Source organism: Amaranthus tricolor, chromosome 9, assembly GCF_026212465.1.
Source record: "Amaranthus tricolor cultivar Red isolate AtriRed21 chromosome 9, ASM2621246v1, whole genome shotgun sequence".
Classification (NCBI taxonomy): domain Eukaryota; kingdom Viridiplantae; phylum Streptophyta; class Magnoliopsida; order Caryophyllales; family Amaranthaceae; genus Amaranthus; species Amaranthus tricolor.
Genome location: NC_080055.1, coordinates 10260184 through 10283459, shown reverse-complemented (window position 1 = coordinate 10283459; position 23276 = coordinate 10260184). Strand labels below are relative to the sequence as shown.

General features: G+C 34.7%; 2 protein-coding genes across 5 annotated transcripts; one reads left to right on the top strand and one right to left on the bottom strand.

The window, feature by feature from the left end:
- The first annotated feature begins 2445 nt into the window (after positions 1-2445).
- Positions 2446-10038, top strand: LOC130823137 (phytochrome A-like). 2 transcript variants are annotated; one of them, XM_057687759.1, is made up of 6 exons: positions 2446-2788; positions 2989-3028; positions 4567-6634; positions 6753-7566; positions 7897-8187; positions 9427-10038. In XM_057687759.1, exons 3-6 carry the CDS (start codon positions 4579-4581, stop codon positions 9635-9637), a joined length of 3372 nt encoding a protein of 1123 aa, XP_057543742.1. In that variant the 5' UTR covers positions 2446-2788; positions 2989-3028; positions 4567-4578; the 3' UTR covers positions 9638-10038. The 2 variants fall into 2 exon arrangements, with proteins under 2 accessions (XP_057543742.1, XP_057543743.1); XM_057687760.1 differs by having other exon boundaries at positions 2629-2788; positions 4554-6634; positions 9427-10037.
- Positions 10039-11061: 1023 nt separating this feature from the next.
- LOC130823138 (flap endonuclease 1) lies at positions 11062-21254 on the bottom strand. 3 transcript variants are annotated; one of them, XR_009046578.1, is made up of 19 exons: positions 21057-21254; positions 20852-20968; positions 20690-20748; positions 19732-19791; positions 19473-19526; positions 19345-19393; positions 19195-19242; positions 17461-17526; positions 17312-17362; positions 16999-17118; positions 16842-16926; positions 15552-15633; positions 14881-14995; positions 14749-14805; positions 14584-14630; positions 14460-14514; positions 13797-13985; positions 11915-12031; positions 11062-11304 (listed from the first exon to the last, which is right to left on the bottom strand). XR_009046578.1 is itself a non-coding variant. In XM_057687761.1 (17 exons), exons 1-17 carry the CDS (start codon positions 21066-21068, stop codon positions 11966-11968), a joined length of 1143 nt encoding a protein of 380 aa, XP_057543744.1. In that variant the 5' UTR covers positions 21069-21254; the 3' UTR covers positions 11622-11965. The 3 variants fall into 3 exon arrangements, 1 of the variants encoding a protein (XP_057543744.1); XR_009046579.1 differs by lacking the exon at positions 13797-13985; XM_057687761.1 differs by lacking the exons at positions 11062-11304; positions 13797-13985 and having other exon boundaries at positions 11622-12031.
- Between the last annotated feature and the right edge of the window lie 2022 nt (positions 21255-23276).

Below are 23276 nucleotides of genomic sequence, written 5' to 3'. Positions count from 1 at the left end.
ATATATTAATGTTAATTTTAGTAAAAATTATTTTATATGGCAAATTACTATGAGAATGTCATGTTCGTTTTACAATTTTTTTATTAGATTCTATAGTGTAAGAGAGAAATAATTTTTTAATTAAAAAAAATATTGGGATTTGAAAAGAGAGATTTCCAATCTATGAAGGAAAGAGAAACCGCCAATGGAGAACCAAAAGTAGGGTATGGAGTATGGTATGGTATGGATTGGGGGGTCAGTGAGCAGTTAGTTGTGGAAGTGCGCACGTGACGCAGACGCCCGATAGGCTGGCCATAGATCATAGCTCGTGCCTTTCCTTATCTTTTTGTCCACCTCCTCTATTCTTTCCAATTTTAGCCCATATCTCTCCTCATCCTTTTCCTATTTTTTATTTCCTAATTTTATCCTTAATGTTAAGTCCCACCCCCCCTCATAAAAAGACATGGGATTTCATTTGTTTCTCTTCAAACCCACTTTCACTTTAGATTTCATTTTATCACTTTGAACACAAATTTTTAATGTGACATTTTTATGTAGAAATTTAGTAAATTAAAATAATTATTTATAATTTTAAGGTCATCAGTAAAATAAATCAACTAATTATATAAACTCATTTCATGATATGACAATCACATATAAGACGAGTTGCTGTTGGAGTATTAAATGATAACGTCAACTTAATATAAAACTAAATGGTTGGAATATTAATTTATGAAGATCGAATGTTTTTTTAATCGTCAAAAGCTTAATCTAGCTTGAGATGAGAGTAGATTCGAGTCTAAGAAACTATTCTCAAACTCTAATATTACTAAGATCGAAGGTATGAAGTATCTTGATGAATAAATAACACTTTAATGAAATAACAATGTTTGAAGGAAAAAAAAAACGCAAAGAATGGACACAAGTATTTACGAGATTCACCAAATATAGGCTATATCCTTGGAGGTGTGCAGTTTCCTTGCTTATACTAGAATAATGGAGTTCCAAGAACTCCTACAACAACGTATTATAATTGAGAGTAAGAGATTATAGGTTATGTGTTTAGGTTTAGGGGTTTGTGTTTAATGATTTACAATAGGCATATGAGCTCTCTATTTATAGGAGATTATACATTAATGAGTATACACAATTAAGGCCAAGAATCATCGCATAATAATGAGCACTAGAATACAAAACATTCACAAAACAACATCTAAAGCCCACTGGTCAGCATGCTCGTTTGAGCCAACACAGTGCTCGTTCGAGCAGGTTTATCTAGTAGTTTTTGTGTAACAGCATAATGTGCTCGTTCGAGCTTTCCATGTGCTTGTTTGAGCTTCTCATGTGCTCGTTCGAGCATAGTCTTCTAGAGCCTACTATTTGCTTCGTATTTTTATGCACGTTCAAGGAGCTTTGGATTCTTTGATTGTCTTGTTCAAGTACCTAGTATGGAATTAGATTCTTAGTCTTTTAAACTTCTCATTAAGTGCATTCATCATCCCATTAACATCACCATTACAATATATGTTTAAGTCACTTCTAACATAATATATACATTTAACACACTAAAATACACATTAAATCACATTTAATTCACCCATAGAATTTCACATCTCTATGCACACATTAATGTGCATCATATGTGATGTCACCGTTACTCTAAGATGGCCAATCTATGGCATTGCCTACAACTATATGCATGAGTATTATTAATGTTAAAACTATTATACAAAACTAGTGTAGAAACTCGTGCAATAAACAATTTTTAGCATCGACATATATAAACATATAGTATTAAAAAATAAAGTCAGAGAATGCAGTAGAGATACTCATTTTTAACAATTATATACTTATATGTATAAATTAACTCTGTAATTTTGAAAATTGTCAGCAATATATTATACAGTATATTATATTCTCTATTTTACTCAAGTTGACTCTAATAAATGCTAGTCAAAGATACTTTAATGGTACAGAGTAGAGATATCACTCAAAATCAAATGTCATGTTATTTTTTTAGCCAATAAATGAGTTTCATTTGACAGAACTGTCTTTAGTTGTGACACTTAAAATCTTCCAAGCTTTTCAGTATAATATATGATTGAAGATTAAGTCTCAATGTATAAATATACTCAAATATAGCATCAATAAGCGTTGATAATCTATATGTATAATTTTTTTTGTTTTAAAGTAAATTTTGTAAAATGTAAAAAAGAGAAAAAAAAGGCCAAAGTAACACTTATGAACAAACCAACAGAAATTACACAAACTTGCTATAAGTAGAATAGTTTTCCCGACAAAATCACTTTTGTCAATTAGTATTTTACAACTATCCAAGCAATTAGTTCTTATTATTATTGCATATAATAATAATAATCATGTGTATTTCCTAGACAAAGGGTGTCCCCACGAGCCACTAGTAGATAAATAAGCCCATTCTAGACATTATCCGTACATATTTTACTCTAGTTAGTAATACTATTCCAATTTCCTTGTCTACCCATCTTACAATTATTTGATTCTGCAACTCCATTTCCTGTTAACTCTTTCTTTCAATCTCTACAATTTAACCATCATTTTCCCATCTGTCCTTGCTATATTTTTCTTTTCTTCTCCCCATAAACACTTACACACTTATATCAATGACAAATCAAATCTCTATTACATGTTCTGTTTTGGTTGGTGTTCCTTACTCTTCAATTATACCCTTCATTTTCTATCTATAGTAACCCTTTTTCTCTCTTTTGTTCCAACAATAGTACTGCTTTTGCACAAAGATTGAGGCTTTTTATTCAGAAAATTCTTAAAGGTGGTCCCTTTTTTCTTGTATCCCTAAGTAAGATCATTTAATTTGAATTGATTTATTGGGAATTTGGTGTTGGAAACTTTCAAGTTCCCATCTTTGTCAAGTGGGTTGAGTTGGGTTTTCAAAAACTTGTAGTATTTCAGCTGAATTTTTGCTTTTTTATTTGTTTGTTCTTGCTTAACTTGTTTGCTGCTGTATTTCAGTTATTGGGTATTTCAGTTGGAAGCTTGGCTTTGCTCAAAGGTTAGATATTTAATCCTTTCTTTCAAGTTGCTTATCATAAAATGTGATCTATTTGTATTTACTTTGATTGGAATAATTTTACATATATGTCAATTTGATTGTTTAACAACCTTGTGTGTAAGGTAGCTTAGATTCAACCTCAAGTTCCGTTTAGCGGGAGCCACTAAATGAAATAATCTATTTTGACACGTAATTTTATAGTTTGTGATTGGTGAGTCAATAAGAAATAGCTTGTTTCAAAGGTAATGTTAGCGTATATTCGACCTCTCAAGATCTTTTAAATCCCGTATAAGTGGGAGCCACTTATCGAAACTGACAGTAAGGTAATGACATGTATGTATGAAATACGATGAAGTTTTGATTTTTATGGTGTATTGTAATGCATTTAAAGGATACATGGTGGGATTAATTCTCTTTTGTTGCTTTGTATTGTACCATTGTAATATAATTCGCTAAAAGATTCATTTTCTAAAATTTGCAATTTGCTCAAATGGGTCCAAAAATAGCCTAAAATTACCGTAATCAATCATATGACACTTGTCATTCCTATGGTGCTAAATTTCTATGAGGTTTACTTGTATCCTCTCAATATCTAGTTATGACTTTTGTACTTCGCAACTTATAATCCGATTGAACTCTTTGGAGTAGTTGAAGTAGTAAGTTCTCTTTGATAGTCGATGTCACGAGAATCTAGGTCCGAGTCTACCTAAGCCATGCTTCGAGTCGTTTGATGAAAAAATTAAATTGTGCAGCATATAAAACAAATAAAATAATCTTAAAGAAGAGAGAGTATCGTATTAGGTATTTGAATCACTAGGTTTGTCTCAATGTTTGTTATTTGGTAGGCTATAATGATAAATTTTATATACATGTAACTATGCATAGAAAGTGATAGTCCATGTCCATGGCAACACTAGCTCAAATGTTCCATTTTCTTCAAAAATATTCATTAAAAATTATATCACTTTACCTAAGAGATGGCATTGGCCATTAAAATTTTGTAGCAAATTTTTATTACCTTGTTTAGCACATATAGAACATATGATTGAACTAGTTGGAATGGTCACAAAGAAAAGATTAAAGTATGTTTTTTTATGTAAGAGTATGCTTATTTGAACTGTTCGCTGAATCGAATCAACAATATCAGCTTGAAGCAATATCTCCTTTCCTTCCACCTAGTGGGGAAGCCAAAGTGCTGAAAAGCCAAATTATAATTGTATCTTAGTAAGGGAGGGTCGAAAAGCCGAACCATAGTTATTGGAGGGTCCAAATCCAAATACGAAAATGAGAATTCATAAGTTTGGGGGTGGGGATTCAGGGTGGCCTTACTTAGTCACCCCCTCCTTCCGCCCCTGCTTCCACCATAATATGACTATATGTTCATAGATTGTAGTTCGGGTTAGAAAATGCAAACTACTTTTCTCCTTTCTCGCTGCATGAATTTCTGTATACGAGTTTTTCCTTTACCGGCTTTTAGTTGTTGATTTTAGCATAGATTCATTATCAGTCTAATGGGTTATTACAGTTGCTTTTATCAGATTTTCATCAGAATGTCTTCTTCAACGCCAAGTCAAGGGTCCAGTAATTCTGGACGCTCGAAACACAGTGCTAGGATTATGGCTCAGACTATTGTTGATGCAAAGCTTCATGCAGATTTTGAGGACTCCAGCAGTGATTTTGACTACTCTAGTTCTGTTCGTGCTACTAGCTCTGGTGGAGGAAAACAGCCTCCTAGGTCCGATAAGGTTACCTCATCTTATCTCATGCAGATACAGAAAGGAAAACTAATTCAGCCTTTCGGATGCTTGCTTGCCCTCGATGAGAAGACTTTTAGGGTAGTTGCGTATAGCGAGAATGCCCCAGAAATGCTTACAATGGTTAGCCATGCTGTCCCAAGTGTAGGGGATCATCCGGTAATTGGGATTGGAACTGATGTGAGGACTATATTCACTGCTCCAAGCGCTTCTGCGTTGCAAAAGGCGTTAGGATTTGCCGATGTATCTCTTTTAAATCCAATCTTAGTTCATTGCAAAACATCCGGGAAGCCTTTCTATGCGATCATCCACAGGGTAACAGGCAGCTTGGTCATTGACTTTGAACCCGTGAAGCCGTATGAAGTTCCCATGACAGCTGCTGGTGCCCTGCAATCGTACAAGCTTGCAGCCAAAGCAATTACTCGTTTGCAATCTTTGCCGAGTGGAAATCTCAGCAAACTTGTTGATACCATGGTTCAGGAGGTGTTCGAGTTGACAGGATATGACAGGGTAATGGCATACAAATTTCATGATGATGATCACGGAGAAGTTGTGTCTGAGATTACAAAACCTGGCCTCGACCCATACCTAGGATTGCATTATCCAGCAACTGATATTCCACAGGCTGCTCGATTCTTGTTTATGAAAAATAAAGTTCGTCTGATATGTGATTGCCGCGCAAAATATGTGCAGGTGATCCAGGACGAGAAGCTTCCTTTCGACTTGACTCTATGTGGTTCAACGCTCAGAGCGCCACATGGTTGTCACGCTCAATACATGGAGAATATGAACTCTATTGGATCCTTAGTTATGGCTGTTGTTGTCAACGATGAGGATGAAGAAAACAATGGCTCTACTCCACAGCCCCAACAAAAGAGAAAGAGGCTATGGGGTTTAGTTGTCTGCCATCACACGTCGCCAAGGTTTGTCCCATTCCCTTTGCGTTATGCATGCGAGTTTCTGGCTCAAGTATTCGCCATCCATGTGAATAAAGAACTAGAGTTGGAAAACCAATACCTCGAGAAGAAAATCCTCAGAACTCAGACTCTTCTCTGTGATATGCTGATGAGGGATGCTCCGTTAGGTATAGTAACGCAAAGTCCAAACATTATGGATCTTGTCAAGTGTGATGGGGCCGCACTTTTGTACAACAATAAGTTATGGAAACTTGGGGTCACTCCAACCGACTACCAAATTAAAGATATCGCTGTGTGGCTGTCCCTTGATCACAAAGATTCGACAGGGTTAAGCACGGATAGTTTGTACGATGCTGGGTATCCAGGAGCTCTTGCTCTTGGGGATTCTGTGTGTGGGATGGCTGCTGTCCGAATTACGATGAAAGATATGCTCTTTTGGTTCCGGTCCCACACTGCTGCGGAGATTAAATGGGGTGGTGCTAAACATCATCCAGGTGAGAAGGATGATGGATCGAAGATGCACCCAAGATCATCATTCAAGGCTTTCCTTGAGGTTGTGAAGAACAGGAGTGTACCTTGGAAGGATTTTGAAATGGATGCAATCCATTCATTGCAGCTTATTCTTAGAAATACTTTCAAAGCTATGGAAGCCGCAGACTTAAATACATCTGTAATCCATTCTAAAATCAGCGATCTCAAAATCGATGGCATTCGGGAGCTTGAAGCAGTGACCAGCGAGATGGTGCGCTTGATTGAAACAGCCACCGTCCCCATTTTTGCAGTTGATTCTGATGGACTTGTTAATGGTTGGAACACCAAAATTTCTGAGCTCACCAGGCTTCCAGTAACTGGCGCTGTTGGAAAACATATAGCAGCACTAGTTGAAGACTCATCTATTGATACGGTCAGGAATCTGTTGCAATCAGCACTTCAAGGTTCGTCTTATTCTGTTTGTTTAAAAACTTCGATTGTTTTTGGCACATATGGTATTGTAGGCTGGACTTCTTTTTCATTGAAATTTTCTTAGTGTTTTTGTATTGGTTCTTTCTTCAGGAAAAGAGGAGAAAAATGTTCAGTTCGAGATCAAAAGGCACCAATCAATGGTAGACGGTCCCATCAGCTTAGTTGTGAATGCTTGTGCAAGCAAGGATGTCAATGGAAATGTTATCGGGGTATGTTTCATTGCTCAGGATATAACTGGTCAGAAATCAGTTATGGACAAGTTCACACGAATTGAAGGAGATTATAAAGCAATAGTACAGAATCCGAACCCCTTGATTCCCCCGATATTTGGAACAGATGAATTCGGGTGGTGTTCAGAATGGAACCCTGCAATGTCAAAGCTAACAGGATATAAGCGAGAGGAGGTCATCGATAAGATGTTACTAGGGGAAGTTTTTGGGACCCAGAAATCATGCTGTCGTCTCAAAAATCAGGAAGCATTCGTAAACCTCGGTGTTGTATTGAATGGTGCTATGAGTGGCCAAGATACCGAGAAAGTCCCAATCGGGTTTTTCACGCGTAGTGGAAAATTTATTGAATGTCTGCTTTGTGTGAGCAAGAAGTTAGACAGAGAAGGCGCAGTCACTGGCGCTTTTTGCTTCTTGCAGCTCGCTAGTCAGGATTTGCAGCACGCACTCCATGTTCAACGACTAGCTGAGCAAGCGGCTCTGAAGAGGCTCAAGGCATTAGCTTACGTGAAAAGACAGATACGAAATCCTTTGTCAGGCATTATGTTCTCTAGAAAGATGCTCGAAGGTACTGAATTGGGAGACGAGCAAAGGTTACTATTGCATACAAGTGCGCAGTGCCAACGACAACTTAACAAGGTCCTAGAAGATTCAGATTTGGATAGTATCATTGACGGGTACGTGATTTTATCTGTACCAATTATGCTGCTCGTTTTATAGAACAAAAGTTGAAGTATAAATCTCTCGGTAAAGTATCTAGTAAAAGCTATGTTACTTGGACTCGGGTACTGATGAGGAATACTGGTACATGTTCAAGTGTCAGATACGTCTAAATATTCTTTTTACGTCTAAAATGTAGTGTCTAAGTGCCATACCAATGTCCGAGCATCAAGAATCGGACACGGATACGTGAAGCAAAATGAAGAGTCCGAGTAACATAGATAAAAGTACACAAGTGTTGCAGGAAATTATTTTCATTATCTGAACCGATTATTTGGTGGTGTTAGGTACCTTGAGCTCGACATGGTGGAATTTTCTATCCAAGATGTACTAGTAGCTTCAATGAGTCAGGTAATGACGAAGAGCAACGAGAAGGGAGTTCGGATAGAGAACGAGTCGTCAGAAGAGTGCCTAAAGGAGACTTTGTATGGAGATAACTTAAGGCTTCAGCAAGTCCTGGCAGATTTTCTGTGGATTGCAGTGAATGCTACACCTGCTGGAGGTCACATTGGACTTAAAGTTGGTTTGGCAAAGGATAAGATAGGGGAATCTGTTCAGCTAGGAAAGTTGGAATTCAGGTACTCTACATTTTCCATACCTTTAATTAGTTTGCTTTAATTTAAGACACCTGTTTATTGCTGGTATAACTGTTGATAACTAATTTCCCTCCGTCCCTCTGATATTAATTGAATTGTGTTGACGGTATTAATAGAGAGAATAATGTACGGATGCAAATTATAAAACTGATAGGGACTATTTCTATTAAAAAATGTAGCAAACTAAATGGTGCAGACATATTTAGAAAAGCTAGCTGACTCAGGGGGACGAATTACGTAACGGGTTCCCTAAAACTTATGAAAAGGCCATAACATTCGATACGTGGGTCTGGGAAAATTTCACTGATCTCATCTACTTCTTTGAAGAAATAGATACTTTATCTTTTTTGTCTGCATTTGGGTAAATTATCCCTTGGTCCTTGGACATGAAAAATGAAGTTATTAGTGAGGGGCTTTACTAGAAAAGCAAGATTCTAACTTTTGTTGTCAATAGTTCTGTGAGAAGGCTGAAAATGCAAAGATTTCACTTTAATTCTTAAGAAAGTGACTTTTTAAACTGAGCACAAAATATAAGCTACATCCAGCACTTGTTCTCATATTTTAAAGGATAATGTAAAAGTCTACATCTTATCTGCTGGGATTGAAGAACCAGAATATAATTCTGGTAAACTTGACACTGAAGAGTACATTCTTAACTATATAAGCTTTCATTGACACTAGAAGCTGCCAAAAGTTGACTGTGCAAAGCTTTTGACCTGTTGGTTGGTCAAAAAGCTAAAAAAATGTTTTGTAAATGGCTATTCAGCCAGCTTTCAGTTGGCTTTTAAGCCAAAATGAAAAGACTATGGTTGGTTTTTTCATTGGCTTTTGACTATTTGATTTACTATTTATATAATAAACATGCGACAACCAATTCTTAATTTTACCAAACATCTTCCAGAACAGTTTGTTTATCCGGCTAGCTTAAATGCAGACTAAAAACCAACCAACAACATCCATTTGCCTATTTTTTCACTAATAAACATCCGATAAACAATAACTAATGTTTACCAAAGATACCCTTTGGGTCAGTTGGCCTAACAGCTAACAAAAAAATCAATGCTACCATATGGTGAAGCAAGTAAACTGTCTAACCAACAGCCAATTGTCATAAACTTTGGAATATTTTTTTTTGGCTGTATATTATTGTCTATTTCCTTTATGATTTTCAAATGTTTATCGGATCCAACTGAATACTATGTTGTGTCTATGATTATTCAGGATATTACATACAGGCGGAGGCGTATCAGAAGAATTACTCGGACAGATGTTTGAGAGCAGCGGAGATGCAACTGAAGAGGGTATTAGTCTGCTGATAAGCAGAAAGTTAGTGAAGCTAATGAATGGAGAGATCCAATATCTGAGATCTGCTGGCTCATCGACGTTCATTATATCTGTTGAACTTGCTGTAGCCGATAAAGCTATGCATTAACATTTATTTTCGTCTGGAGGATTCGCTGTTAAGCTAACCTGTCAAACAAGAAAAACGAGTTACAAGAACTAGAAAAACATCAAGATTTTCGAGTTTTTGGCAGTCGTAAGCCTTTACCTTTTCCCTAACGAATACGTTCCTTTCCCTCTTTCATTCTCTTTTGAGTCTTGTCCTTTACATTTTGCTTACCTGATCTTTGTATTCTGTTTTGAGTTAACCTGTATATATTTTGAGTGACAATCTCAACTTTTTTCTTGGCTATATTGATATGTTGCATATCTTTTTTTTCATATTTGCTTCTATCATAATCAAATGTCTTATTAATAATGAGTCAATTTTAAGGAAAAGGAAAGAGGGCCACATTGGAGGACGGAAGAAAAAAGTGGTAATTTATTTATAATTGTGTAAATAATTGGATTCCATGAGGGCATAAGTAAGAAAAAACACTACCAACTAAAAAATTAAGTTTTATTTATATATGACAAAAGAGAGAATGACTTATTTGATTAGAATAGAGGTGTTATTTACCTATCACTTATGTTTTGAAATGCTGCTCTTTGGCATGTTGTGATGGAAATTGGGAGCGCCTCCCATTGAGATGAAATATCAAATAGAAAGACCTAATTAGAGCAATTCCAATTGAATTTGACTAATCTAAATATAAACATGACATAACACAACACTAAATTACAATTTACATCTAATTGAATAAGTTGATATATTAATTGTCATCACCATCATTATACCCAATGTATTTCACTTATAGGAAACAATTATCAGGGTCTAAGGAGGAAAAAAAACAACATTCATACCCATAAAAGAAAGTGCGGTCAATAAATTGCTCAGCTTAAGGAACTTGACCAAACACTTGTATATACATCCCCGCACTAAATCGCTCAGCTTAAGGAACTTGACCAAACACTTGTATATACATCGTTATATTGGATGGGAAATCCAACTTAGTGCTCATTAATGTAGTAATGTGTTATTTATCTTTATCTATATTTTCGTTTGGTAAATAACTTATTGAAATTGGTAAATTTATGTGTGGCGTAGATTAATTAGAAATTGTTTCTGATCCCCTATCTTACCATTTCTACCTCTATGAGCAATTGAGCATGCTTTTTTAACAGCAATAAACGTAGGTGGAAAATCATTGTAACGTTTTGGAGGGAAAAAATCACCCTGCCTACGCCAAGACGATTAAGATCCTCTGCGTGCTTCCTCTGGAAGAAGGGTGTGTTTTGAACAGCTTAGGGTGTTTGGTCGAAAAAGATAATAAAAGGGGATGTACGTACGTATGAACGAAATCAGACACTAAATTAGAAATGAGATCATTATTAAGCAGCAGTAATTACAAAAACATGAGCTTAATCATCTGAAAACTTGCTTGGCAAACGCATGCAAGAAAGAATCCTCGTTCATGGTAGAAGAGTTAAAAAACGAGAATAATGACAGTGATCGACCAATTAGGTACAATAGTAGACAAATATGCAACTTGTTAATCTGACCCGAAAACATAGAGTGAAGAGAAAGAAATCTACTGCATTACCTAAAGCCAACAAAATTTACATTTGTGCACAATAAAATAACAATGCTCCTTAGCTCAGAGGTTTACAACACAAAGAAAATGCGGGTATCATCATATCAAATGGAACCCATCCAGCCTGCAAGTGAAAATGCCATTTTCGTTATAATTTTAAAGCCGTTCAACGGTCAACTGACACATTTCTCATCAAATCGTCATTCAAGCCGAAAAGTTGCCCATACAGACCAATACAAATACTACTTATACAAGATAGTACATGATGGATACAATGAAGATGTTAATCGTTTTCATTGAACCTAACAACTTTAATTTTCGGTCACCTGATTCATTTTCTGATCAATAGCACAATATTTCAAGCAATCCGTATGAAAAGATATTCAGGTAGGCACAGAAAGAACAAAGCTAGCGAAACATAGTGACTTGTAGAACACATGAGTGTCAATAGAAACTATTATATATGAAAAACACCAACAATTTATGTTTTGTTTTGCTTTTTGTGGGGGTGAAATGAAAAAACAGTTGCAGAAAATTTACCTATAGAACCATCACAAATTAGCTCTAGTCATGAGTAGATTCTAGTATTTCTAGACAATATTTAAACAAGATTATTTTCTGTATATCAATCAAGATGTTGATTAAGTTTAGTACTCAACACTCAACAGGGAAATGTCTGCTTCAAAACTAGGGTCTGGGCAAAATATAAATTTAGCAAAAGAATTTGTACTCACACAATCAACATTATTACAGTAGTAATGCACTTTGGACCTCTATGCAGAACACTACTTCTTCCTTCCACCACTCTTCTGCTTTTTATTTGATGTACCCTTTGGGGCATCCACCTTTTCCTGTTGTGAAAAGAAATAAATCATAGTTAGCTCAGTTCAGCAATAAAAACACAGCATTGCCATAATTTAATGTCTTAATATTAGCAATAAAAATGTTTACGCAAACGAAACAATTTTATTTGACTCAATGGCACACATTGAGGAAGCAAGAAATATCATCTCCCACGAGAACTACCTCCCTTTACTTGAGCAGTATATAGATATTTTAATAGAAAATAAAAGCAAAAGATCAAATTCATCAAGGAAAATCTTTGGATTGTTCTTACTTAGCAGAGTTCAAAAGTATTAAATCATATATTACCGATTTCAGAACTCAAAACAGCACTTCATCTACGCATCCAACTGTGCCCTATGTTCTGTGTCTTTGATAGCACGCTCCACTAAAAGTTATACCCATTAGTGAGATCACTACCTAATACCCACTAGACTATAAAATGTAAGAAAACCATCTCAATAGCAATACATTACCAATACCAACTCCAAGTCCTCAGCCACAATCTACTTTGCTAAATATTGCAGGTGTTCCTTCAGGCCCCAATCACAAAAAGAATGATCTTCAGACATAATGTCATTATGCTAGTACCATCTCAATCAAAGAACAAAATCAACCACAGGTTCCCACCACAGTTCGATTTTGCTAATACTATACACCACACAAGTATCAAAAATTGTTTTTGCAAGTTCTACCCAATCAAAAGTTTTTGAACCCTCTGGCTGGGTAGCCTTGATAATCAGAAAACCAGTTATTAGAACAACTTCGTCCAAACGTCCTTCAATCAAGCCTAATAGAGCTAAACTAAAGAAGACCCTCCTTCAAATACAATCCTGTATACACAGCCACAGGACTCCATAGCTGCTGTTTCAGATATGCACTAACAAACACCAGATCCCAAACTTCCATGGAGACACGACTTGTCAGATATGCTTAATCATGTGCAACTTTTGTAGTTCAAGCTACATTCCAAGCCTTAAGATATTATGATTCCTTCTTAAGCCCAAACCCAAAATACGTAAGTCCAGCCTTCAATGGACCAAAATCAAAATAAAACATGGACATTTAAGTTAAACACCAGAATCAAGGGAACAGACAGCTTCCCGCAACAAAGGTTTGCTAAGATTGCTACAAGCTCCAAAGGAGCTTAATATGGTCTATTAGGTCAAACACCTCTACATATTCATACATGCCAATAACCAATGTGATCAAAACATAACAAAAACAACAATCATGTTATCCTATAATGAATACACAAATTTCGTCCACTTTTGATGGAAGCAAAGACTCGTATTTCTTTGGATTTGGAATATAAGTTTCTTAGGTAAAATGGCTCCTTAAACTAAGTGCATTTCTTATGCATGTGAAGCATCATATAGGGGTTTGCAGTGGAGGGTCAAAGTAAAACAGCCTCTCTATACTAAGGGTAAGGTTGGCAGCCAGTATTGTGGCATTGAGGTAATGAAAGGTGGTGGTTGTTGTAAAGAATACGCATACCTGAACAACTTTTTAAAATGGACTGTCTAGTAGGCTAGTAATTACTGAAATCAAATGGACCACTGACTCGGCTTCATAAACAATGAAACCCACCCTTCCCACTTTAGATTATAGAGAAACAACTCTTTGCTATCCATACATTCAGATATTTGTAGTCTAATACTATTAAGAGTGTTCATGTTAATACTGAACAGCAAATCCTATATACTCATTGCAGTAAAGTTTCCAAGGATCTATTATCAAGAGGTAAACACAATTGTCGTTCTAAATGTTCACCAGAAGAGTCAGCAATCATGTGCCCAAGAAGAGGACGGGAAATGATGATCCCAAGTGTTTGGAGCCCAATACCACAGGCTGCAGCCTAAAGGCAGCATGTATTCCATTCTGACACTGACGGAAAGCTTGTGAAGAATAGAAGCTGGAACTTTTTCCTTTTTTGAAAGAGCCAAGCATGCATTTAGTTCCCTGTCAGCCACCACACACAATTATAACCCTTCCTTGCATAGACTTGGAAGAGATGAAGCTAAAAATCCCAGTCCCCTTTGTCCTTCCATCAATTTTAGTCAGGTATACCTATATGTATTTGTAACCTTTAAAGTTTGGCTGATGAGAAGCATGCACAACTATATATAATAATCTTAATAGAGAAGAACTAGAGGAATAAAACACCTCAAATCAGCAGACTGTAGGCTTATAAAACAGCATTACTCGTCTCAAAAAGACATTTGATGTATCAAAGATAATTTAACAAGGAAGGATAATTGTGAAGTGTAAAAAGTCTAAAAGTGTAATACATTCTACATATGCTCAGTGAGAATTACAGCAAGGTCAAATGGAAGGAAGTTGACAACTATAATTTCAGTCACAAAGTTGTAGAAAAAAGACCATAAGAATTCAAAATAAAGTCAATATCAGATACTTAATTAATGTCAACATTACCTTCCTTTTGATGGGAGCGGAATCAGTGGCAACAGGTTTGAAGAATGACTCCAACCTGTAATAGATCAGTAAGGAAGTGAGAGGTTTCATTTAAACAAACTTGAGCTAAAACAAAATAACATACCGTCCTTGTGATGACTTGCTCTTAGCTGCCTTAATCTTTTCTATCGCCTTAAACAAAGGAAAAGAAGAAATATTTGAGAAATATATCTAATACTGGCTATTTGAAGTTTGAACAAAATAGAAATGAACCAGCAAATTTTGAAGAACTCTTGAAGGCAATGGTTACCTTCGTTACTCTATCAATATTAAAGCCATTCTCCTTCACTAGAAAGTTCACCAAACCCTAAAAAAATGATGATATTATAAGAGCAACCAAAGTCTTTATTAAAGTACAACAAATTCAAAAGCAAAATTTAACCTCTTCATCAGGAGGGCCCCACTTGAGTTCAGGTTCCTCATTACTAGACAGCACTAGAGGTTCTTTGAATAAGAGTCGGGCATCCTGATACGGCCAATTGTCAGGTATCTGATACCTGCATACAGCGCAAAAGTCAAAGGTTATGGCCGCCCAAGAATTAACATCTAAATATATAAGTTGTCAGCCCACATACAACCATATTTAACAGCAGATATTTATCACATGAGCTCACACAATCTTATCGGTGGACAGATACAACTTTCAAAAAATGCGTGAAAAGTATGACTATGACCAAAGAGAATCTCAATCGAATTCATAGAATAAATCAACCACCTTCCAGCAGATATTGCATTCGGAAGCAACTAATATCTACAAACCCAAGCAAGAACAGAGAAAGGTACCCTTTCTAGAAACTCATACTTCATTACAGACTTGCTGTGTATGCACTTTAATTTTAAAGATAACCACTGATCCTTTTTCCCAAAATTTGATTTTCATTGGGACAGAATTGAAGACATCAGAACAAATAACAGACAACTTAAAGGGTAAAAACCATCAAAAGAACAGAGAGATTGCAGAAATAACACATTAGACAAACAGGTTTCTGTTAAAACTATGCTACTAACAGTAAATAAGATATTCGAAGTTCTAGAATCAAAGATAACTAATACCTCTCTTTATTTAAGTTCTCAAGTATGTTCTCTATGGATCCATGTTGACGAATGAGCTTCAATGCAGTCAGTCCACCAATACCTGGGGGATACATTTCATTTAACTAAATATTAGGCAGGGAGACAGACTTCTAAAAAAGAAAAAGTATCAAAAACTTAATAAAATCTACCAGGAAAAGTCATGTTATGCTCCTTCAACTACGGAAATTTCCACAACATTATCCTTTTTAATGAAGCAATGAAAGCAACACGCAAGACATCTTATTGGTTTAGCAGTACAAAACGTGTGCACATTAGGAAAATTATTCAAATGGTCTAACTCATTTACAGAAACAGAATTTAAAATCGAATAGTCCCTCAACAGTTTTGAATCTGAACTCCAAACCTTGATCCCAGTGCTAAAATCCACATTGAGTATTTTAGGTAAAGAAAATCGCACCAATTTCATTGCAAGAACAATCTTTGAAAAACTACATGTATTGAGAATAGTCAATCCATTTAAAATTCCAATTCCATACTACACAAGACCAAAGTAACACTAGTTAGACTGGTTTGTCCTAAAAAAAGGTTTTAAAATCGCATACAGAAGATCCTGCCAATCCCTCTGCCACCATATCCGACTACTCCAAGGAGTTGGTTCCATAAAGTGAAGACAAGTGGGAATGTGTCTCATCATTACACAACCACAAAATAAATACTAAACATCAACAAGTAAAATTTTATCAAGTCCCCCAAACCTGCAGCATATCTCAGCAACAAGATTCTCCAAGATTCTTGACCAATCATAAGCTTAAGTAAATATACAAATGAAAAAGGATGTATTGTGGTGCCATTTTGTTAATTATAGAAAGAATTGCAAAAAAATACAGCACCATCAATGCCTAACCTAGAATACTCAATATAATTTCAAGCTCATCCAGTGGATCTTTAAATGAAAGTGTCGATAAATTCATGATATAAAAATCCCACAAATGAACCCCTCCAGTGAATCTTTAGAAGGAATTCTACAAAAAAAATTCAAAAAGGTGCATGCCTTTTTTGTAAGCAGGTTTTGACAATATTAAGATGTTAGTTTAGACTATAGAGAACATACAACCTTTAAAATTCATCTAAAACAGAATAGCAAACAAATGGTCCCACTAAGATTGCAAGATTAGCTTTCAACAAAAACAATTGTTTTACAACTTCACTATAATTACAAGGGCACATGCAAAACCTGTAGTCCCACACATAAAAAGATAGCATTAAGTCATTCACCATAACATTTATTTTTAAAGCATCTCATATTACCTTTTATGCTCTCACAGTAATCACAGCCAGAGAGAATGCACAAGTCAATGAATTGATCCATTGTAAGATTTAGCTCCTCCAAGACCTGAAAAGAGCTATTGCATGAATAAAAAAGCCAACCATATACACAAACACAAACATTTTAATGATCTCCCACCTGTGCCATTTGAAACTCCATGACTGGAATTTTCTTCGAGCTTGGATCCATCAAATGACGGAGAAATTTGGGAGCCCCGAAAGTAAGAGAATCCATATCTTCAGAAGCAACAGCGTAAACCTTTATGGGCCAAAAGAACAAGTATCATACTTTGATAGTTCCTACTTGGAGACGCATTTCTAAGGACACAATGACTTATTATATCATAGCAAATTTAATGCATCTAAGCTATAGTCCATATTGCATATCCTCATTCTATTAAACCACTTGAGAGAAGGATTAACAAATTTCATAATATGGTCATATAGCATACTTTTCCAGATTTACAAAGGGCAGCACATTGTGCCTCTGCTTCACACGGAGCCTGCAGCACCAGACAAACAACAAGATGTTTACAAAAAAATATAATATATAATCTAAAAAAACCATTATAAAAGGAAATGCCTGAGAATAGAGACCCACCTCAACCACAGGAACTCCCATCAAGCCTAAAAGTTTTTTGCAGTCATCATTGTGTTGTTTCGTCACCTGCAAAATATAAATGGCAAAGCTTATAATAAGGTTAGCAGAAAGAGGATTGCTCGGACAATCAGGATTCTAATTCAATATAGATCACAAAATATAAATGAGGCCATTACTTTACATACCGACTGTTTTCTAATGGATTGAGTCAACTGAATCGCAACTCCTCGTTACGTAAGCATTATAGGTTGTTATTCTAACATATTAGTCATTATTATCTTTTTAAAGATGTTAGGTTCTAAAATTTCTATTTAACTATTCACGTTGTGATGATCGCAAACGAGCTGTTACACTGCAAGGTGTCACATCTGCGACATCGCGAACATTACCTCAATCGCAACATCTGAAGTTTTTTGCTATGTTGTAGATGAATTCCTCATAGACAAAGGTGGGATTGGGGATTCCATGTAGGATCGATTTAAGACAATCAGTAATAGATCCTTTCTAATTTGAAGGAACATCGTGTAAATTGTACAACTGAGCAATTGCCTTATATTCCTCAAGAGATTCTTATTCAGAAATCTTATATTTGATAAGGACTCTTATCTATATATTGATATTTTAAACAAGGATAAGCAAATTAATGATACCACCCGCCTTGTTGTATAGGACAAAGTGTTCACAAAGACACATGAGTAAAAGATGAATATAGCAGAGATATGAATGTTAAGATTAAGCAATGTTTAGACACACAAAAATGGATAAAATTAGAAATCAGGTTTTGAGAGAGGGGCTATGAGTAAGGAAGCCCAATGACGCGGCAGTGAAAAGGGTGAAAAACATCATAATAGATGAAAAGAGAAGTCAAAATAAGCCTAAGAAAACGTGGAAGGAGCAATTTAGGATAGACATGAGCGAGTTGCAACTCTCTGAAGACTTGATTCGAAACAACACTAGTTAGAGACATTGTATTTGTAAACCTGGACCTTGGATAGTCACTTACGCCTACACATATGTCACATACGTCTGGTTTATTGTTTTGACTTTTATAATTGTTGTAATATTTTTGGTCATTTATTAGCCTTAATATTTATCTTGCATTGTCTTGTCATGTTTTTTTGTCTGGTCTTGTCTTGTCTTTCTCTGCTTTCTTTTGCAAGTTTTTCTCGAGCCGAGAGATTTTTTTGGCCGCATCCTCATTTATGGGTGTGGTTTGTCATCTTTTATCCCTCCTTAATCTTAGTTTTTATGAACGCAATACACTGCGTATGATGATGATGAGTTGTTTTGCACAAGATCCATGGTCTTTAATGATACAATTATTAAGGAGCACATATATACTCAAAATTACGCAATCACTACAACTAAAAATGTATCGCATAGAGTTTCTAAGAGAAAATAAATACACTGAGCAGCTTGAAAGAGTGGAAGGAAGAAAGGAAACAGCAAAGACAAAAATAGCCATGTACAGAAGTGAAACAATTTGTTGGACAGTGGGTAGAACTGTCTTATCTTTTTCAAAGTCATGAAAGGTTTTGAAACAATGTTATTTAAACAAAACTGAGCTTATTTCAATTATACCCCAAACATCTCACCACTTATAAAACAACAAAAGAAGAACACATCGTCCTTCTAGAGTAAATCAAAGGCCATGCAATCGTATAGCTCCTACAAAAAGTTTCAATCTACATTCCAACAAAATATAGTATAATGTTAAACTAGATGAAAACACACCTTCACCGTTCGTTTACTGTACTTCTCAATACTTTCTTTATCACCTTTCTGCATAAATTATTTCAAAAGATTTAAGTAAAGCAATTTGCATGAATATTTTAGAACAAAAAGTTGTTTCAATTAACTTGAAACGTATTTGAATCAACACACCTCAATAGCATCTGTCAAATCGTCAGTAGCATCAGCTCGTTTGGCATAGCTATCAGGTAAAGATATAGTAAATTAAATAATTCACTTATTCCACATTACTCTAGATGACAATTTACGAGATATGATACCGTTTGGCAAGTTCTTGTTTCTTCAAATCCGGTGGCAGCCCATCAAAAACATAGCTGGATGAAAAACATTTGACACAGATCAAAATAAAGTAATTGTATCAAACAGTCGTAACTATCAGCTGTTTTAGTTCAAAACATTCACTTGAAAAGTAATTAAGTGGTCCATAAAGATGTTTTTTGTACAAGAATTAAGCATAAAAACAGATAAAAAAAATATAAAAAAACTACATAGTTCATAGTTTTTGGAGCAAAAACCTACACAGGCTTTATTCCCGCTTCCAGCAGCCTAATAGTTCGTGAAAACATGCCCTGCAAGTGACTAGACAAAAAAAACTCAAATCACTAAATCAAAAACTTTGGTTAAACAATATTTATGAAGAAAAAATGTAACACACAAATACACAGTCCCTAATATACTAACAATCATCACAAAATCTATCATTAGTATCAACTCGTATCCATCTTCAACATCTTTGTATTATAATTGATTACACAAATGTCCCATTAAATACTCCATCTTCATCCTGTACAAAAACCAGAAAGTGCAACCAAAAATCCATACAAAAGATTTTGTTAAATCCATGTGTTGTAGCATCATCAACACAATTAATTCTCAAACATTCAAGTCTGGAATGCAACTTATCACAATCATAGTAGGCACCATCAGGTATAATGTAGCTTAACAAGTAGCATGATCATCCAAATTTGCTAGAAAATTATGTAGAGTTCTCAAGGTTGGCAACGAACATCATTCACCGCCATTGTCTTCCATAAATAGGAGTATAGAACATAAAGCATTCACTTGCACTTACTCACCATCACTCATATAAATCCTACTCCATATTACAAAACCTACACACCCGCATTATACATTATACCTATATAACCTTCACTCCAACATTTTACATTATACACAGATTCTCCCTTATTTTCTTTTATTCGTTATTTTTTATCTCCCTTGTGAGGTTATATATAGTGAGAATTTTTTATTTCCTTAACCACCCTGCAAGGGATTTGATAGTCCCAAAATTGATATATTGGATAGTATTCTATGTAGTGTGTATTTCCTTCTAATAAACTATCTTGCACATATCTAATTTGCGAATTTCTCACATTATTTAGTTTCCCGCATACGTTCTACACGTAACAGCAACAAATACTCACAAAAATGAAATTATTAAAGGACAAAAAAATGTAGCATTAGAGGGTAGTAATACCTAGTAACTTCCCCAGATTCATTTGTAAGCATCTCGGTCCCGGTTCTCCCAACAACAATCTAAAACCACAATCACAACCAATTCAACAAATCCCAACGATTATTTAGTTTACAGTAGAAAAACAAAAACTTTAATTGAAATGAAGGGGAAAAAGAAACAAACAAGGAATTGATAAATGCTCATGCTAGCATCAATAGCGATTTTCCTGTTAAAATAACTCTCGAATTTCTGCTCTTTCATACACTTAGGTGCATTATCCGCAAGTAGCTTCGTTAAACCCTAATTTCAAAAAAAAAAATACACAACAATGAGAAAATTAAGGTACAAAAAACGGATTAGATTATTGAAAAACAACTACAAATCAAACCTTAATCCCCATTTGTATGAATGAGTGAAGTAATTGAAATTTGCTGAAGTTTTCTGCCTGTTCGTATTCGTCGCTCTCTCTCACTCTCTCTCCTCCCTCCTTTTCGCGCGTATCAAATTATCAATATCAGTTTTTCCGCCTTATTCCGGGTTGAACGTAATTCGAATACTGTAGGGTTAGAACTGGGCTTGGCCGTTTTCAAAATGGTTCGGGTTAAGATGAAGAATTTGAAGAAAATTTGAAATATGTAAGACAATTTATCAAAAAAAAATGAACAAAATAGTATAAGTTTTAACTTTATTTTAAAAGTAAGCGTGAAATTCTCAAATTTGAGGTTTGGAGCTGTTCGCAGTAAGTCAAAAAAGACAAAATAGTTGTTCGCATTTACTAACTGCGAAAATCTATTTGACCTGTTTTTGTGGAGCATGAACTGCGAACATGTCAAAACAGGTGAAATAGTTGTTAGCAGTTAGTAACTGCGAACAACTATTTTTGTCTTTTTTGACCTGTTCGCAGTAACCTCAGGTTTGGGAATTTCACGCTTACTTTTGAAATAAAGTTGAAACTTATACTATTTTGTTCATTTTTTGATAAATTGTCTTATGCATTCCAAATTTTCGAATTTGAACTGCTTCGGGTTAAGATGTAGGATTTAAATTGGTTCGGGTCATTAACATCTCAGAAAAAAAGAATTTGATGGATATAAATAGCAATTTCATAAAAGATCGTCTTTGTGAAAAATCGCCTTTCTGAGACTGTTATCATAAGATCAGTTCAATACAAACTAAAATAAAAAATAAAAGAAATTAACAGCAAGTCTTGTATGAGACCGTCTTATCATGAGACAAGCTCATATGATTAAGGCATTTCTCTAATTGATTACTTTAAGGTTGTAAATAATCATTTTAAGGTTATAAGTAATCAGTCTAAAACTATAAAAAGTAATCACTTTAAAATTATAATTGATGAATTTAAGGTTATAAGTAATTACATTAATACCATAAATGTACATTCGGTTATTCCAATAAAAATGATTTCATCGTGAGACCATTTCATTTGAAAATTTATGAAAATCAAACAGAGATTATGTGTCTAGAAATAAAAAATAAATAAATAAATAAATAAAAAGCCCACAACATTCTTTTCGTATTTCTCTGACTACCATTTTAATCAATTATTTTATAAAGATTAAAGTGCACTGATTAAAAAAAATTAACAATCCAAAAACTAAACTAAAGCTTCCTCAAATATAGCACTTAATTGAATTTCTCAAAAATATAGCACTTAATCAAAAAATAACACCAATAATAAATAAATAAATAAATAAATCATAATTTCAAACAAAACACATAAAAAAATTAATATGAAAGAATCACTCGATAAAATACCTATTTTTAAATTAAAAACACTTATTTTGAGACTTGAATCTTATAAACATATATTTGGATCTCAAACATTCACTTTGAGATTTTGAGTCTTTTTGCAATATCTACTTTAGTAAAGACTCCCAATGTCAAACCAAAATTTCTTCATAGGCAATTGGTAAATAAATCAATAAAAGTGGATAAGAGAAGTATTTTATTGAAAAGTAGAAGATACGCGTAGATGAGATGAAAATGCAATTAAAAAGTATAAATAAGAATTAAAGAAAAAGCATGAGTCATAAGCTGATCTAACCTACTAGCCCGATTGAACCTAACCCAAAACCAGTCGATTTGAATTGAGACTCTTGACCCCAATTACTTCAGTTGGTCGACCTAACTTGATATGTTTATTAAATGAGTTAGATTAAAGTCAATATTTTAAACCTGAAATAAATCGGTATAATATATTTAAATAAACAAGTCAATTTCGAGTCAAATCAAACCGTATGACTTGAACTTAATTCCTTTAATATTTTCCTGTTTTTTCATAGTCAATTCGAAATAAAACTTATGAACTAAAAGTTTAAAATTGATCTTGAAAAATTCAAAATAAATCTTATAAACTAAAAGTTAAAAATTGATCCTAAAAAACTAGATGGAGTCGATGTAAGACCCTAAAATGGAAACAAAAAACTCTAGATAGGTTAAGTGGGTTGAAATCAAGTCAACCTAATCTGTTAACCTGATCTAGATCAAGTCAGATATGTGATTTACGATCCAATTACTTGAAGAGGTTAAGTGCGAGTCAAGTTTTAAATTCATTTATATATGACCCGAATTCAAACTCGGTCAAACC

What these genes read in the sequence shown, in the direction of transcription:
- LOC130823137 (XM_057687759.1), top strand. Translation starts at nt 4,579, where the DNA reads ATGTCTTCTTCAACGCCAAGTCAAGGGTCCAGTAATTCTGGACGCTCG. An exon ending in GTTGCAATCAGCACTTCAAG is followed by an intron (nt 6,635 to 6,752) that starts GTTCGTCTTATT and finishes TTCTTTCTTCAG; the next exon opens with GAAAAGAGGAGAAAAATGTT. An exon ending in CTAGGAAAGTTGGAATTCAG is followed by an intron (nt 8,188 to 9,426) that starts GTACTCTACATT and finishes ATGATTATTCAG; the next exon opens with GATATTACATACAGGCGGAG.
- LOC130823138 (XM_057687761.1), bottom strand. An exon ending in CCCTTTGTAAATCTGGAAAA is followed by an intron (nt 17,119 to 17,311) that starts GTATGCTATATG and finishes TGGCCCATAAAG; the next exon opens with GTTTACGCTGTTGCTTCTGA. An exon ending in ATATTGATAGAGTAACGAAG is followed by an intron (nt 14,631 to 14,748) that starts GTAACCATTGCC and finishes CCTTTGTTTAAG; the next exon opens with GCGATAGAAAAGATTAAGGC.